Source organism: Mesoplodon mirus, assembly GCF_964341445.2.
Source record: "Mesoplodon mirus genome assembly, chromosome: 15".
NCBI lineage: Eukaryota > Metazoa > Chordata > Mammalia > Artiodactyla > Ziphiidae > Mesoplodon > Mesoplodon mirus.
This window is the reverse complement of record NC_138991.1, coordinates 58,398,284-58,414,180: the sequence shown is the minus strand read 5'-3', so window position 1 is coordinate 58,414,180 and position 15,897 is coordinate 58,398,284. Positions and strand designations below refer to the sequence as shown.

General features: G+C 51.2%; 1 protein-coding gene across 1 annotated transcript in view; it reads right to left on the bottom strand.

Moving 5' to 3' along the window:
- USP7 (ubiquitin specific peptidase 7) overlaps window positions 1-15,050 on the bottom strand; it is a 56,251-nt gene extending 41,201 nt beyond the window's left edge. The window contains exon 1 of the mRNA XM_082645891.1: window positions 14,906-15,050. Coding sequence (XP_082502017.1) covers window positions 14,906-14,984 — 79 coding nt within the window. The 5' untranslated portion in view covers window positions 14,985-15,050. The remainder of the gene's footprint in view (window positions 1-14,905) is intronic.
- Window positions 15,051-15,897: the final 847 nt, after the last annotated feature.

Sequence of the window (15,897 nt, the reverse complement as noted above, 5' to 3'; positions counted from 1 at the left end):
TACCGGGATGACTAAAGTGAAAAATGCTGACGCTCGAGTGCTGGCGAGGATGAAGATCAATGGGACATGGTGAGAGGGCACGGGCATGGGCACCTGGGAAGCAGGTGGCAGTTTCTCACGAAGCATACCTCACACAACAACTCTACACTTTCCTCTAGAGAAACGAAAACTCATGTTCACACAAAAACCTGAATACGGGTATTTATAATGGCTTCATTTGTAACTGCCAAAAACTGGAGACAACCCAGGTGTCCCTCCGTGGAACAGAATGGAAGCAGCAATAAAAAGCACTACTGATTAGGTTACATGCTGTATGATTCCATTTTCTCGACATCTGCAAAATGACAAACCTGTACGGGATGGGTAGCATGGCCATGGTGGAGACATGACCAGCACAGCGTGAGGGGAGGTTCTGGGTTACGCAGACCCACACCTGTGCTGAAACTCAGAGCCATTCACCCCAAAGGCAAAAGAAAAACAACGAAAGAAAAACAAAGGAAAAAAACACCTGGAGGGCAGGGAGAATAAGAAATGATTTACTGACTCTTTAAATAAGCACTGCCTCAGGATATGGGTTCAGATCTTTAACCATCTGGGAAAAGAGAACTGAGAGAGCATAAAAGATATACAGGTCTGAGTCTTTTTGCCTCAGGACCTTTGTTCGGGTGGTCTTGTACACAAATGTGTGCATCACGGCTCCTGTTCTTTGAGGAGAGAGGGAGTCAAAAACGTCAAAAAGCCAGGAAAATGGGAGGTCAGACACACCCTTTGCTCCAGTAAACTCACATACATAAATAAGGTGTGCTACTTCATAAGCTACGTTTAAATTCAGACCAATTGGGCTTCCCTGGTGGCGCAGCGGTTGAGCATCCGCCTGCCAATGCAAAGGACACGGGTTCGTGCCCCGGTCCGGGAAGATCCCACATGCCGCGGAGCGGCTGGGCCTGTGAGCCATGGCCGCTGAGCCTGCGCGTCCACAGCCTGTGCTCCGCAGCAGGAGAGGCCACAACAGTGAGAGGCCCGCGTACCGCCAAAAAAAAAAAAAAAAAATCAGACCAATTCCCAAAGAGTTCCAACTGTTCCACACAAGCTACTGGAAAATGGAGAAAATGGGGGGAAAGACGCAAACAATAAACAAATGGAATGCTGGCCATGATGGAGGAATAGAAAGCAAAATAATCAAAATCACAATTACCTCTGGTTTAAGCACGCTCTCCTTGAATTCTCACAAAATACCTGTTACTCATCTTAACAGGACCATCTTACATACACCTTTAAGTGTGAGGGGGACCAGAGGACAATTTCCCATTGCAGGAGACCACCCAACACTGCCTGCTGCCCGTCCCCATGGCGTCAGCTGCTGCAGACAACTAGGCTGCCACTAGCTAATTATCATCCAACCATCTTCATCCTCTGCCAGACAGTAGTAAGACTCTTACATACAGGACAAAAGTCACTGCTCTCTTTGTGCCAGTGAGGTTTCTGGAGTTATAACTACAGCCCTGTACCTAGTTAGGTAGGCTGTTACACACATGAATGTGGTATTTTAAGGACTTTTTAATGTAACTGTATAATGAAATATGCCAACATTTAAAAGATCTGTATAACTCTGAATCAGTATTTTCCAAATGACCAATGAATGGTATTAGAAATGCTCCATTCAAAGTACAAGACAAACCAATAAATTTTAATGTAATAGAGCACGATAAGTTAATCATAGGGTTTCAAACTGCATGCTGTAATCAACCTTAAGAAGCTACCAAATTTTGATGTAGTATGAAAGAATTGCCACAGTTACCTGAAAAGGCTATACCTCTGTAAGACTGGGTTTGCTTTATATTTCCAGTAAAATTCACATTGCAACTGACAGCACCAGATATATGAGAATCCAGCTGTCTTCTACCAAGCCAGATAATAAAGAAATCTGCAAAATGTATGAACAATACCATTCCTCATTAAATTTTTGTTTTAGAAAATATTTCCTATAAAAAGCATGTTAAATGTGGGAATTCCCTGGCGGTCCAGTGGTTAGGACTCAGTGTTTTCACTGCTGGGGACACGGGTTCAATCTTTGGTTGGGAAACTAAGATCCTGCAAGCTGCACAGCGTGGCCAAAAAAATCCCCAAAACAAGCAGTATGTTAAATGTGTTACTATGTACCGGTTTATTATTTTTAAATGAATAATTAAGACTTTTAATTTCTAATTTGGCAAATAATGATAGCTATAACCCACCTACCCAGAAGCTCTTTGGGGTTCTCACCAACTTTAAAACTGTCCCAGGATCCTGACAACAAGAAGTGTAATAGGGGCTTCCCTGGTCGCGCAGTGGTTAAGAATCCTCCTGCCAATGCAGGGGACATGGGCTCGATCCCTGGTCCGGGGAGATCCCACATGCCGCGGGGCAACTAAGCCCACGTACCATAACTACTGAGCCCACATGCCTCAAGGAAAGATCCTGTGTGCCACAACTAAGACCTGATGCAGCCAAAAATAAACTTTTTTTTAGAAAAAATAAATAATAAATACAAATAAAATTCATGGTGACTACTAACATTTTTCCACAAAGACTTATAGGAGGGCAGGTGCAAATCTAACCCTTTATAATGGTTACCAAAGTAGGTAAAATTAAGGTTATTTGGCATTGAACATGGTGGCATGTTCCAGTCCTATTGAAACTAAAATATAAAAATGCAGTGCATTCAATTATCTGGTAGAAACTGCTGTTCAAGGTGTAGAGAATAGAATGCTCCCCGGCCTCAAAGTCTAAAGGGGAGAAGAGCGAAGAAACACAGTACATTACAATCCATGCACATGGGCAGCAATCAGAGAGGGGCCTCTATTTTCATCTACCCAAAGGCCTTACCTCTGCCATTCTCACCTCAAATCCCCCAGAACTCAAATCCTAACCACCCCCTCCGGCCACTGCCAGGACTACTCAGAAGCCTTCCTGCTCCCCTGCCCCCAGACATAATTGCTCTCCTCCACTTCCAGAGCCCTCTCTCTGCACCTCTCGTGGCATTCATCGCTTTCTATCCTGCATTAACTACATGTTCACGTGACCCATCTATATCCTGCTGACTCTCCCTCTGCAAAGACACCTATCACCTCTTCATCTCTGTAAACCACCCCCCAGCCCAGGGCCTGAAGCAGCGATCTGAGGCGAAGGGCCAAGTATGCGCTGTGCTGAGCCAGTTTGGGGAACCTTCTTCTCAGGTTTTTACAGAAGAAAATGCCTGGTTTTCTGTTATTCTAAACAATCCTCTCCAGGGCAGTCTTCTAGAAAGGCAAAGCTAAACCCAGTTCACAGGCTGGGCCTGGAGCAGCAACTTGCCGCTAGAACTTTCTGTGATGATGGAGAAGGTCTACAGCTGCGCTGCCCAATACGGAAGCCACGAGCCACAGGTGGCTATGGAGCCCCTGAAATAGCGCTAGTGAGACGTAGGACTTGAGGGTTTACTTAATTTTACTTAAATCACTTCAAGCCCCCAGAGACATGGTTTCTTGGCCCGTGGAGTAGGGGGGTAGAATAGTCGCTTTCTGCTCTAAAACAAAATTATGTGACCAAGAGCTCTCTGATAACATACCCAAAATGAAACCAGTATTTTAAGAACAAAAGGCCTTAAAAAGTATAGGACTTTTAACTTCATCAAAATAGAAATTTCAAATAATAGCCTCTGATTCCCAACGAAATACTGGCTATAACAGAAAACTTTAAGATTTGTAGCACTGGGCTTCCCTGGTGGCGCAGTGGTTGAGAGTCCGCCTGCCGATGCAGGGGACACGCGTTCGTGCCCCGGTCCGGGAGGATCCCACATGCCGCGGAGCGGCTGGGCCCGTGAGCCATGGCCGCTGGGCCTGCACGTCCGGAGCCTGTGCTCTGCAACGGGAGAGGCCACAACAGTGAGAGGCCCGTGTACCGCAAAAAAAAAGATTTGTAGCACTAATTTTCCCTCTTCCCCGTAGCCCTCAAGGTAATTAATGACGAACTTGAGAATAATTCTGAAGACTTTTGACAGCTCCCAGGGACCATGCCTGTAACATCACAATCCCCACGACCTGGGCATCCTGCAGGAGCCCACAACCATCACAGCCACCACCAGCCGCCTGTCCTTACCGTGCATGGCAGTGTGTGAATCTGTGTGGCTGGCCGCCGCACATCTTGAAGCTGAACCAGTCATCTCTATGGATCATTTGCATTCTGGGTCGTCCCCTCTACTAGGATGCCCAAGAGTTACCTCGCTTATTTGCATCTTCTCCAGACACCCCAAATCCACTGGCTTGAGGGTCTCAATTTCGCCAACCCAGCGATAAATGCATTAGCAGTTTGTTAAAGTTGTGTGTATGAATCTATCTCATGTTTTAAAACTCACTGTCAGGGAAAGAGGCCCAGAAGGAAGATATTCTGCATGTGCCACAGAAACACCACCACGCAACTAACTGGAAGTCAGTGAAGCAAGGAGACTGGCTGACCTCTTAGGACCTCCTTTCTTTCAACCCCTGCTCAGCTGAGCAATCCCCGGCTCTGGCACCTCCGACCCTGTTTTCCTTCCACCTTGTGAAAGCTGCTGTCTTAAGAAAGAAACAGACGACTTAGGCGACAGGGAGGAGAGGAATGCAGCTGGTCAGGACTTCAAGACACAGCAGGGGGTACAGTCAGGTTGGTGCCATCTGTGTGGCTTGGAGGACTCAGTTTGCTCATGTGCAGATGCAGGGTCATGGGGGTGAGGTGACAGGAGGACCTGAGTGGACAAGGTGCCTTGAGGTCTGACCCTGTAGCTCCACAGAACTTGGGCCTCTGAAATGCAGTACGCTTTCGCCCTGAGCCCTGGCAGACGAGGCTCGAGCCTTCTCAAGTTTAAATCTCTCCATATGCCCAGAGCCCTGAATGGTTTGCTTTAGGGATGATTCATTTCAGCTTAGGATCGCATTACTGAATACCTGATTCTCAAAGAAGGGAGGCATCTACCTTTAAAAACACATCTATTTTGCTTCTGCCACCATATTCCACTTGCTGAAGTGTAAGGTGGCCCCGGCTGATTTCGGCAGTGAGCTACTTTCTATATTCAAAGCATGTGGTGAGCCACACAAAAATCTTCAGACTGAGGAGCCCAACTGCAGCTTTGCCACTTGGGGTGGTGAGATAAGAAACGCGGGAGAAGGCAGCGGTTTAAATTAAAAAGCAGTAACAACGTCTTCAGGACAAACAGTGTCCACTGACTATGATGAGACGCAAATTTCTGTGAAGCCACATGGCTTGGGTTCAAATCCCACCGTGGCCACCAACCCTGGGTAGGTTATTTAACTTGCTCAGCGCCTTGTTTCACTCGGCTATAAAATGGGGATGATGCTGCATCTACTTCAGAGTTGTGGTAAGGAGCCAATGAGTTGATACAGGCACAGCCCTCACGTCCAGGGGCCTGGCCCAGGGAGGGGTAGCTGCCAAGCTCTCCCAGCCTCTACGCAGCTCTCTAAGGTTCAAGGCTAGTTTACTGGACACCCACCTACTGCTTCTTACCCACCTTCTTGGATCCTTATTAGTTTTGTTGGCTGCTGAACAAATTACCACAAACTTACTGGCTTAAACACCACACACTTATTCTTTTATAGTTTTGGAGATCACAAGTCCAAAATGGGCCTCACTGGGCTAAAATCAATGTGTCAGCAGGGCTGGCTCCTTTTGGAGGTTCAAGGGGAGAACCTGCTTCCTGGCCTTTTCCAGCTTCATCTTCAATGCCAGCAATGGCCTTCTCACGTCACGCCACTCCAACCTCCCTCTTTCACGGGTAAAGGACCCTGAGATTACACTGGGTCCACCTGAGTAACACTGCATAATCTCCCCATCTAGGGATCCTGAATTTAATCACACCTGCCAAGTCCCCTGCCAGGTAAGTAACATAGTCACGGCTTCCAGGGGATCAGGACAGACATCTCTGTGGACCATTACTCTGGGGACCACAGATCCTCTCCCTCTAGATCCCAAGCCCATGGTGCTGTTCTACACCTCCTGCCTCTGAGCACACCACCCCTCCCTCTTTTCAAACTTAGCTGTGTCCCCTCCTCTGTGAAGCCTCCGATGACCCACCCCTTCCCCACCGTAGGTCAGCACCCACCCCCCCATCACAGCCCTCCCTGACACATGTTTACCAAGAGCCTTCACTCAAGCGCTGGGGGCAGCCAGCCCTGTACCTGCCAGTCGGGAGGGTTTGCATGAATGTCTATCTCGTGAGCAGAAGCCCCGCACCAGGCTCTGCGAATGCACAGCAAGTACAGCTCTGCTGCTACAAGGGTACAGTGGAGTCAGAAGCAAGCCATGAGGCCTGGTGCTCGGGGACATCCAGACGAGAAAGCAGGGGGTGGGGGTGGCAAAGCCCAAGGTGCCTGCACACAGCCTGCGAGCAGGTGCCCTCCGCGGACCTCACCGAAACAGAGCAAGCGGGGAGACTTTGCAGCAACCTGACTTCCTGCAACATCCTAGCCTGGGCCAGTGGGTGCGCTGTCAAACTGGAGTGTGGTGTCACGTGTCCCACAGGACCCCATTACAGTTTGTAAGAGTTTAGGGTTAGCTGGTTAACTGCAACCCAAGTCAATAGGACCCAGAACCCATTTCTTTCAATAAAACATAATTTAGATGTTAGTTTATAGGATAGAGTTGGAGCTGTTTATGGATACATTTTGGAAAACTGCTGGAAGATGGCTCCCAATCTCAGGCGTACACCTCCGCAGCACTGGACTCACTTGCATATTAGTAAAACGAACATTGAAATGACTTGGATCAACATTCTCTATGAGGAGCAGGGATGCCATCCATCCAAGCAGGAAGCAAGATTATTTAAAAACTAGTGTGCAAATAAAGTTTAGTACGGGGAATTGCTATTTCAAACAAAACTGTTCAGTTACCATGGTGGAATGACAAAGTTACAAGTGCAATAGCACGTTCCCTCATATTAATGGCCTATACACGCTTGCAATGAACACATACAGTTTCTGCAAATCCTCCCTGCGTGTTTGTTCTAAGCAATAACTGTTGAAATGTGACTTTAATAACAACCTGGGGCTTGCATTGTGTATGTGTATTTTATTTCATTTCTTAAACAATTTGTTTACACTGCATGTCTACAAAATACAGAAAGAAATTGTCCACAACAGACTGGAAATTTAAAAAAAAAAAAAACTGGTTCTTCACCACAAATAACCGAAGAAAGCCTGCTCTGTAGCATTTGCCCAGGAACTATTTATTCACTCATTTTAATTTAGCTTTTCCAGGACACACTGTATCTTTCCAACATCCAATGTGACACTAATGCTACCAGAAACACCCTCTAGGTAAGGATCCAACCAGACTGTTTCGGTGAACTCTGGCCACTAACACTGTCTGCCCTGTCGGACGTGTGCTGTACCTGCTTGTCCAATGTGGTGGCCACTGGCCACGGGTGGCGACTGAATACTTGAAACGTGGCTAGTCAGTTAAGGAATGTGATTGCCACCATGTGGCTGGTGGCTACCTTACTGCACACTGCAGGGTAAACCCTTATCATCCTCCTACCCCACAGGTCTTCTCTTCTGCCCCCATAAGAAAGAGTTGGCATTCTCAAGCAATCCAGGTCTCAGTAGGAAAACAGACTCAGTTTGTCCTCATGGGTAGCAGCAGGAGACCTGGAGTGCTTTAGAGAAGGGAGGAGTCCCCTGGCTAGCACAGGCAGGATATCACACCGATCAGAAGCCGCCCCTTGGCCACCACTGGGAGCTGGGTTAGGGTTAGAGCTCAGCAACTTCACTCCACCAGCTACTTCTGTGGACTTTCTGCAGGTCAGGCATTCCAGCCCCTATCTGTTCTCCCTCTTGTCCTTACAAGCTAAAGACAGAAGAGGAAAAGGCTGAGACTCTTGGGGGAGTATTCTTCCGTGCCCATCTATGACGGTTATAAAACAGCAATAGGGATTGAGGAATGTTTTTAACCAATTCACACACACTTACTTTGACTGAATAATTTCTCCTCCTAGCTGACATAAACTACCAACTCTAAGAATCAAGCACTTCAAGATTACCTACCCATCAACTATACTTCAATAAAAAAAAAAAATTACCTGCCCTACATTATTTACGAGGAGGAGCTGGACTCTAACCATGCAAACAGGCTAAGGAGCATTACATGTCCTTACTTGAAAACAGCAATTGCACAGGGTCAATTAAGGGCCTTGAAATGTAATTTATTCCCCAAAGTCATATTGACGAAATGCACTTGCAACTCCAGGTGAGTAAGGTTAGTTTTCTCAGCCTATACCCTAGAGAAAAGCCCCCTCAACTCTTTCTGAAGCACCATGAAGGGGTGGGGGCAGGAGGGAGCCAAGAAGTCAGATCACTACCCAGACACCGGTGGCCACACCCTGGGTGTGATCACACTCTGCATTACAGGTCACCCCAACAATCTCACACAGTCCCTTTCCAAAGCAGAGGCCAGCTCAACAACATATTGCAAGAGCTAGACCTTTCTCTGGTCAATATTCTGGGGGCTGGTACCTCGTACAGGACACTGCCCTCCCAGTATCAGGATGTCAGGGAAACCAATTAGTCACTAGCATGGAATCAGAACCCAGGGAGGGCCTGGGTTTCGAACATTCTATGCCAGGCAGGAAAATCACGTGGAACTGTTGTGGTCACAGAAGGGAACCTCCTTCTCTTTATCTTGCAGATTCTCAAATGACCCAAAAAGAAGGGAGGACCACCACCTTGAGACTCTGATATAGCACTCACATTTGTTAAGATAAACCCCAGGTCGATCAGATGACTTGGGCTCCTTGGAAGGACACCTGGGCATCTCTGAGAATATTAACAGCTGTGCCCGCACAACAGTGGTCCCAGCCGAGCTGGTGACAACGCAGCACGTGCTCAGCCCAGTGAGGGCCCAGCCGCACAGTCAATGAGCCCTCCAGTCTCGTCACCCCCTGGAGCGCTCTGCTCTGTCCAACACCGAAGACAGTGACACTACTCCCCAAGGCGTACCCCCCCCGGAGGCCCCTCCCCCTCCCTACTCCCTGGCTCTTGCTAGCTCACACTAGTGTCATCATCAAGTTCTGGAAGCATTCCCTCTAGTCCAGGTCGGTGTATTTCCCTACACAACAAACTTTCTAATTACCTCCATGTCCAACTTCCAAGTTTAAGTCACCAACGCTCAGAAGTAGGCCTGCTTCTCTTCAAGAGAATTTCAACACATCTGACTTCTCATTGGCCGAGCCATGTGTTAAGTTACTACCAAAATGGCATAACTTGACTTTCTTGCCTACGCAAGACACTTAAAAATCCTGCTTCCTCCAACTTGCCTAAGTCCAAATTAGTTCAGAACAGAAGTTTCTGAAGCAGGTGACATTTTAACATTTAACCGTCACAGTACATGTCAAGAAATACCCTGTTACAACTCGGTCCCCAGAGTAAAATTCCTTTGCCTTGGAAATCAAGCAGAAGTACCCAGGCTACATACTACCCATGCAAAAAACGAGAAACAATAACAAATTTTAAAATACTCAACAGAAAACTTCAGTAAGGTCCATCAATACCCTTGTCTGGAAAATGAGCTTTTCCTTGCAGAAGGATCAAAAATGCCACTTGAAGCAACTTACGTTAAAGGCAATAAAACTGAATTAGCAGCTATCAAAGCAATATTGGTTTATGGCTTTGGCATTCTCTTTCACACACCACCCTGCCAGCCAGCCATCTCCTGCACTACTGTTTTGCCTTAAAATTGCTGTTTCCTGAATGAGTGTCTCCCACAAACGCATTTAACAAAAAAGGAACATAAGATGGGTCTCTTCAGCACAAACAGTCCAGCGGTGAGGAGGATGAGTACACAAGGGCAGCCCCACAAGCAGCTCACGGGGCACGACACGGCTCTTATGCAAGGCAAGTGGCTGAGACCGCCAGAAAAGTTGAGGGAAAAGGTGGCATCTGAATCACTTTCCTGGGGTCTCCTGTCCTGTCTGCATTCACGGAGAAGCAGACACCACCTGTGCAAGTACAGGGCCCAAAAGCCAGAGCCGCCCCCCACGCAGTCCAAGTGTGTGTGCACTCAGAGCCTGAAGCACAAAGCAGGCTGACAGGATCCCGGTGGCAGAGGCCGGGCTGTGCAACTACCCGTCTACCTGCATGAGGAAGGCAGCACACCTGAGTCCTTCTAATAAGCAGGGCAGTGAAAAGACAGCTGTGTGGGGTCCAGGAAGAGTGGAAGCAGAGACCAGTAAGAAGGCTATTGCAAAGTTCCAGCATGAGGTAACAGGGGCCGCCTGGCTTAGGGTGGTGGATGGAAAACCAAAAGGGCTCTTGGTAACAGGATGCGGGATTTAGAGACAAGAATTCAGGGCCGACTCCCAAAGTCTGGAGGTTCGTGTAACCTGGCTTCCCCGCTACAACCTGACTGGCAACCTCATGAAATTCATTACTAGATGCTCTAACACTAGTGCAAGAGCAAGAATACTCTCATCACGAAGGCCACTGAGCTAACCAGGCCTTGGCAGCAGTGTAACAACGCACCAAATCCACTATCAACTCCTCTATCATCCACTACATGTTTCTTTAAATATTATACCATTAACCTTATACATCTATTTAGACACATCAAGCCTAGGATTTCATAAACAATGCTGCTTAGATTGAGGCTGGTCAGTTTTCTTCCTAATCCACGTCAGGATATAATTACCGTAGAACCACGAAAGTCAACTTGTCCCACCTGTGTGCGCCATGCTTGATTAACCTGTGCCCAGGGACTTCCCCGGTGGCGCAGTGGTTGAGAGTCCGCCTGCCAATGCAGGGGACACGGGTTCGTGCCCCGGTCCGGGAAGATCCCACATGCCGCGGAGCGGCTAGGCCCGTGAGCCATGGCCGCTGAGCCTGCGCATCCGGAGCCTGTGCTCCGCAACAGGAGAGGCCCGCGTACCGCAAAAAAAAAAAAAAAAAAAAAAAACCTGTGCCCATCCCTGCCTCAGGTGCAACCCTTTTACCATCACAACACCATGAGTGAACAGTGATGCTCCTATCTCTATGCCCAGCACATGCAGGATACGACAGACCTCCTTTTCAAGGATGCAGAAACTGAGGCACTGAGAGCTTAAGCAACGTGCATGAGGTCACACAACCATTAAATGGCGAAGTCCACGTTCAGACCCAGGCCTGGCGCTAAGCCTGTACCCTCTCACCACACTGCCCCACTGTGAGTTAACTCAGTGGCTTCTTTCCTCCTTTCCACAAAACTGATTCCCCCCCCACCCCCAAAAAAACAAGATGAAGGTATACACTTTTTTCCAATATGTGCTGTTAACAATCTTCTATTTACAGATAGTCAAAATCAGCAGCCTGGAAGAATCAGGAGGGCGGATGCCTTTGGAAAGTAACTTCCAGTCCCATCAAAACCTGACAGGCTCACATCAGTCAGATGTTTCTAGGTTTGGCCTAATTTCTTCTATGTGTCTCTATCTTTTCTGGGTTCTCCAAGTTGATGCTCACTTTGTAGAGTTCTTTTATCAACCAAAGCTAACGTGAGAGGAAAATCAATATTCTCATATTATTTGATTTTTGTCTTGTTACGGCGCTATTTGAAAAGCAAACATGTTTTAGATATAATAAAATGCCCGAGTGTAGTTTATTTGGGCACACGTGTACAAGAGAACTCACTTTCCACTCCCAAACCTGCTTTAGCAGAAAAGTAACTTGAAACTCCATCTACCCACACAAGTTGGAAAGAAAAAGAAATCCACCACTGCTGCCCCCCAGACAAAAACCACAGAAGTCAGTGATCAATTCTTTTCAGAAACTGCAGCCGACTCATTGATTTGCTCCCAGCTTGGTGTCCTGATAGCAGTGGTCTGAGTGTTGTACAAAAGTCAACCAAAACTGTCTGTGCCCATTAGTCTCAAAGATTACACTCTGAAACAGAGACTGCTCACACGGGCGGCAGAACCACACCAGGGAACAAACATGAAGGTATTGACATTTGTGCCAGCCCGCCTATGCAGAAGCCAGGCCTTGGGAAAACTTCCTGTTGATTCGGAGGGGGCGTAACAGACCAGATTATCACCTCTCAAGTACCCGAGAGGGCAAAGGCCACTGCAGGTCCCTCCTGCAGCCCCTCGGCCTGCACAGCCTCTGAGTTAGAGAGTGAATAAACTGTGGAGCACATTCATTCCTGGCCAGGCCGACAAAGGCCACCACCTCCATGGTGCTTTTTGCCTCCCAACCTGAAAACCTGCACGGGCCTCACAGGAAGGAAGCATGTGGTCTCAACCCCACTGAACTGCCACCATACCCCACGCCCCCCCCATCTTTTCCCTCTCTGCCCTTCACCCTTCATAACTTTCCTAACGGCTCAAAACAAGACATTTTTAAAATAACTCATCCTGAGCACTGTTATTCTCCAGCAGATGTGCAAGGGCTGTGCAGGGATCAGTCAAAAGCAAATGTGACCCCTATAAAGCAGAGCAGGAGAGCAAACTAACACCAGACCCGTCGGTAGGAAAAAACCGCCAACCAAACCAGTCTCCCTGGCTCCTTCAAAACTGCCCTGCCCAGGAGGGACGGGCAAATGCTCCGCATCCACAAAGCTTCCCTTCCTCAAGCTGATCAGAGGGAGCCCTGACAGCTTCCAGCTGCTGAGTCCACAGGAACCAAGGCGAACACCAAGCAGGTGAGAGTCACTCACAGAGCCTGGCAGACGAAGCCAAGCAGAGCTGAGGGTCACTAAATCCCACCTTTCTCGCTTTTTAATAGGAAGGATTTTCAAACTTTCTGGTCCTAAACTACAATGTATAAACCTAACGCCACATTTTCGGAGTGGGAAGGCTAAGAAAGGCTGAAAGAGACTGCCTAAGACATGGGCACCTCTTTAAACTGCACACCTGTGGCTGCTCACAGGGTGCTGACGACCATAAGCCCTACAAAGACAAGGTACCCTCTGGATAATGAATCTGAGGCCCACTCAAAAGAAGACTGAAGTTTACGGAATCAGCAATAATAAACTACAACCTTTGCCATCCAGTTTGAGACGCCAGTAAATTTGCAGATTAATGATTTTACGGGCTACTTTTCCAACGAAAACTTGGATATGAGAACAAAACTTGAGAAAAAAAAGTAGTCTTGAAAGCACGCATGACTTCTGAAAACTCTTCCTCCACTCAACACTCTCTAGTCTTATAGAAAAGCCCTTGAAACCTGTGGACATGACTATTTCCCCTGACACCCAGTTCTGTACCAGAAATACACTATGCACTGGGGTCCATGCTGATCAGCTCTCACCTGTGTTCAAACCGCTTTAAAAGTGCTAAGACAACGTAAGTGGGACACGGATATGCTAGCATTAGTGGATTTTTGTCTCGACTGGGGGATAACTTGAAAAGGAAACTGAACAGCAATCCCTTTTTACGAGGCATTAAAAGGAATATACATAATTCTCTCAGCAATGTATTCCTTCAGCTAATTGTTTAATGACACGTGACAAAAACACTACGAAGTTACTGCCTTTCTGGAGCCAAGTGAGACGGACAGCCTGGTCCTTGGCATGGACTGGGTTCTCCTGACCCCATTACTGGCCACTGAAGTACCAGCGGGAAGTGCCTTCCACAGGCATCTCCACCACTTCGCCTTTTGCCACCTTGCAGGCCATTTTTTTCAGAGCACATCCAATTGTTGGCAGTGCGTTACTCACGGGAGTACCAGTCATGGTAAGACTTCCCACCAACCAGGGTGCAGCACCCCACACGTGCAGCCACCCCACAGGACAAATGCTGCTTCACCTGAGCTTCCTTAGCACCCCCATTCATTTCCACACCCCAAGATCTCTGGCTAAAAGCAAAACAAGAACAGAACATTCAATGCCCCGTTCATTCAGGGGCACTCTTTTGACTCCTGCCTGTCCGTCCCCCTCGAAATAGGTAAGGACTCTCCTTAGACTTTGCCCTTTTAAGTACTTGGGGCCACGAGAAATAAAAGATGCCTTCCAACCACCAAGTTCTCTTGAGGTATGCAAGCCCAAGACCCTTCCGCGTCCAGTGCCTCTGCATCAAACCTCTATTACCATGGCCTTGTATCTCAAAGCAGGATACCCTGGAAAACTGCTGGCACATGGGCAGAAAATTAACTTACCTCTGGAGTCAGGGTGGATTTAGAGATAGGTAGTCGGGCGGGGGGGGGGGAGGGCGGCGGCTTTCACGTAGTTTCAAACACACACCTGGCCGGAGGCTGACTGCACCGCACACAGCCAAACTCCCCGAAATACAGCTAACTCAGAAACGAAGAGAGCCTGACTCCGAACTCTGGGCCCGTCCAAAGGCTGAGAACATCTGCGCCCCTTGCAGGTGTTTCCAAATGAAGCCCGACGCCAGCAAGGGCTGTTATGGAGCGATCTGGGGGTCCGTTCGAAGCCCCGGTGGGCTCTGCCGGGGAGCGCGCGGGAGCAGGTGCGGGCAAGCCCCGAGCCCAAGGAGGTCTCCGGTTCCCCGACGTTACCGGCCAGAGCCAAGCCCCCGAAACGCCTCAACGGGGAGACGGTCCCCGGAGCCCGGCTCCCCAACCCGGGCGCGCAGCGGCCGCCAGCAGTCCGCAAACGCCCTCAAACCTCCGCGGCCGGAGCGCTCTAATTTACAACTCCGGGCTCCGGGCGCTTTGTGCCGGCGAGGCCGCCCGGGTCCCGCGGGCCGGACAATGCGCCGGGCGGGGGGCCACCGGCCGCCCCCAGCCCGCGGGCCCGGCATGACTGTGCAGCCTCGCCCGGCCCGGGCCGGCCGAGTCGGGCCGGCCAGGCCGAGGCCCGCGGCCGCCCGGGGCCTGGTTAAAGATGGCGAGCCCCTCGCGTGGCTCCCGCGGCTCCCCCCGGCCACAATGGAAGGCGCCCCCCGGCCCCGCCGCGGCCAGCCCCCGGGCCTCACCTTCCATCTCCATGTCCTCGGGCTCGCTCAGCTGCTGCTCGCCCGCTTTCTGCTGCTGCTGCTGCTGCTGGTGGTTCATGTCGGCCGCGGCCTGGGCCTCGCCTGCGGCCGGGGGCCGGGGCTGCGGGCCCGGCGGGCGGGCGGCGGCGGCGAGCCGGGGCGGCGGCGGCGGCGGCGGCGGCGGGGCGGCCTCCTCCTCCTCCTCCCGCGCGTCGTCGGCGGCGGCGGCCCCGGGGCGGCCCGCGGCGGGCGGCGGCGGCAGGGAGACGCGCACGTACTTGCTCGCGATTCGCCCAATCTCGGCGCCGAGGCGGGCGGGCGGCCGGCGGGCCGGGCCGGGCGGCCTCGTCGCTCGCTGCGGCCGCCGCCGCCGCCGCCGCCGCCGCGGGGCCCGCCTCCCGCCGCCGGGGCCGGGGCTGCGGGGCCGCGGGCCGGCCGGGGGCGGAGGGCGGCCGGGCGGGGGCCGCGGAGTCAGCCCCGCCTCGGGCCGGGCGCGGCGGGCGGGAGGCCTGACCGGCCGCGGCGGGCCTGCAGGGCCTGGGGCCGACGGGAGCGGCGGCGGCGCGGGCGGGCGACGGGCCGGCCGCGCTCCAGGCGCTGCGGCCTCCGCCTCCTCGGCGTCGTCGTCGGGGCTCCGACAGCGGACGCGGCGCCCGGCGGCTCGGCTCGGCTCGGCTCGCTCTCAAAATGGCGGCGGCGTGAAATGTCACATCCGCATGGGGGGCCCGAGAGCGAGCGAGCAAGCGAGGAGAGCGGGCAGGCGGCGCAGGGAGCGGGCGGGCAGGCGCCGAGCCGGAGGGCGGGGCGGGAGCGGGAGGGCGGAGCCGGGAGGCGGAGCAGGGAGCGCCCCGCCTGCCACCGCCGCCACCACCGCCACCGCCGCCGACGCCGACGCCGCCTCCGCCTCCTGGGTCCGCCCGCCCGCCCGCAGCGCCGCGCCCCTCGTGCCCCTCGCCTGGCCCGCCTCGGCCTCTCGCCGGGTGCCCGTCCTC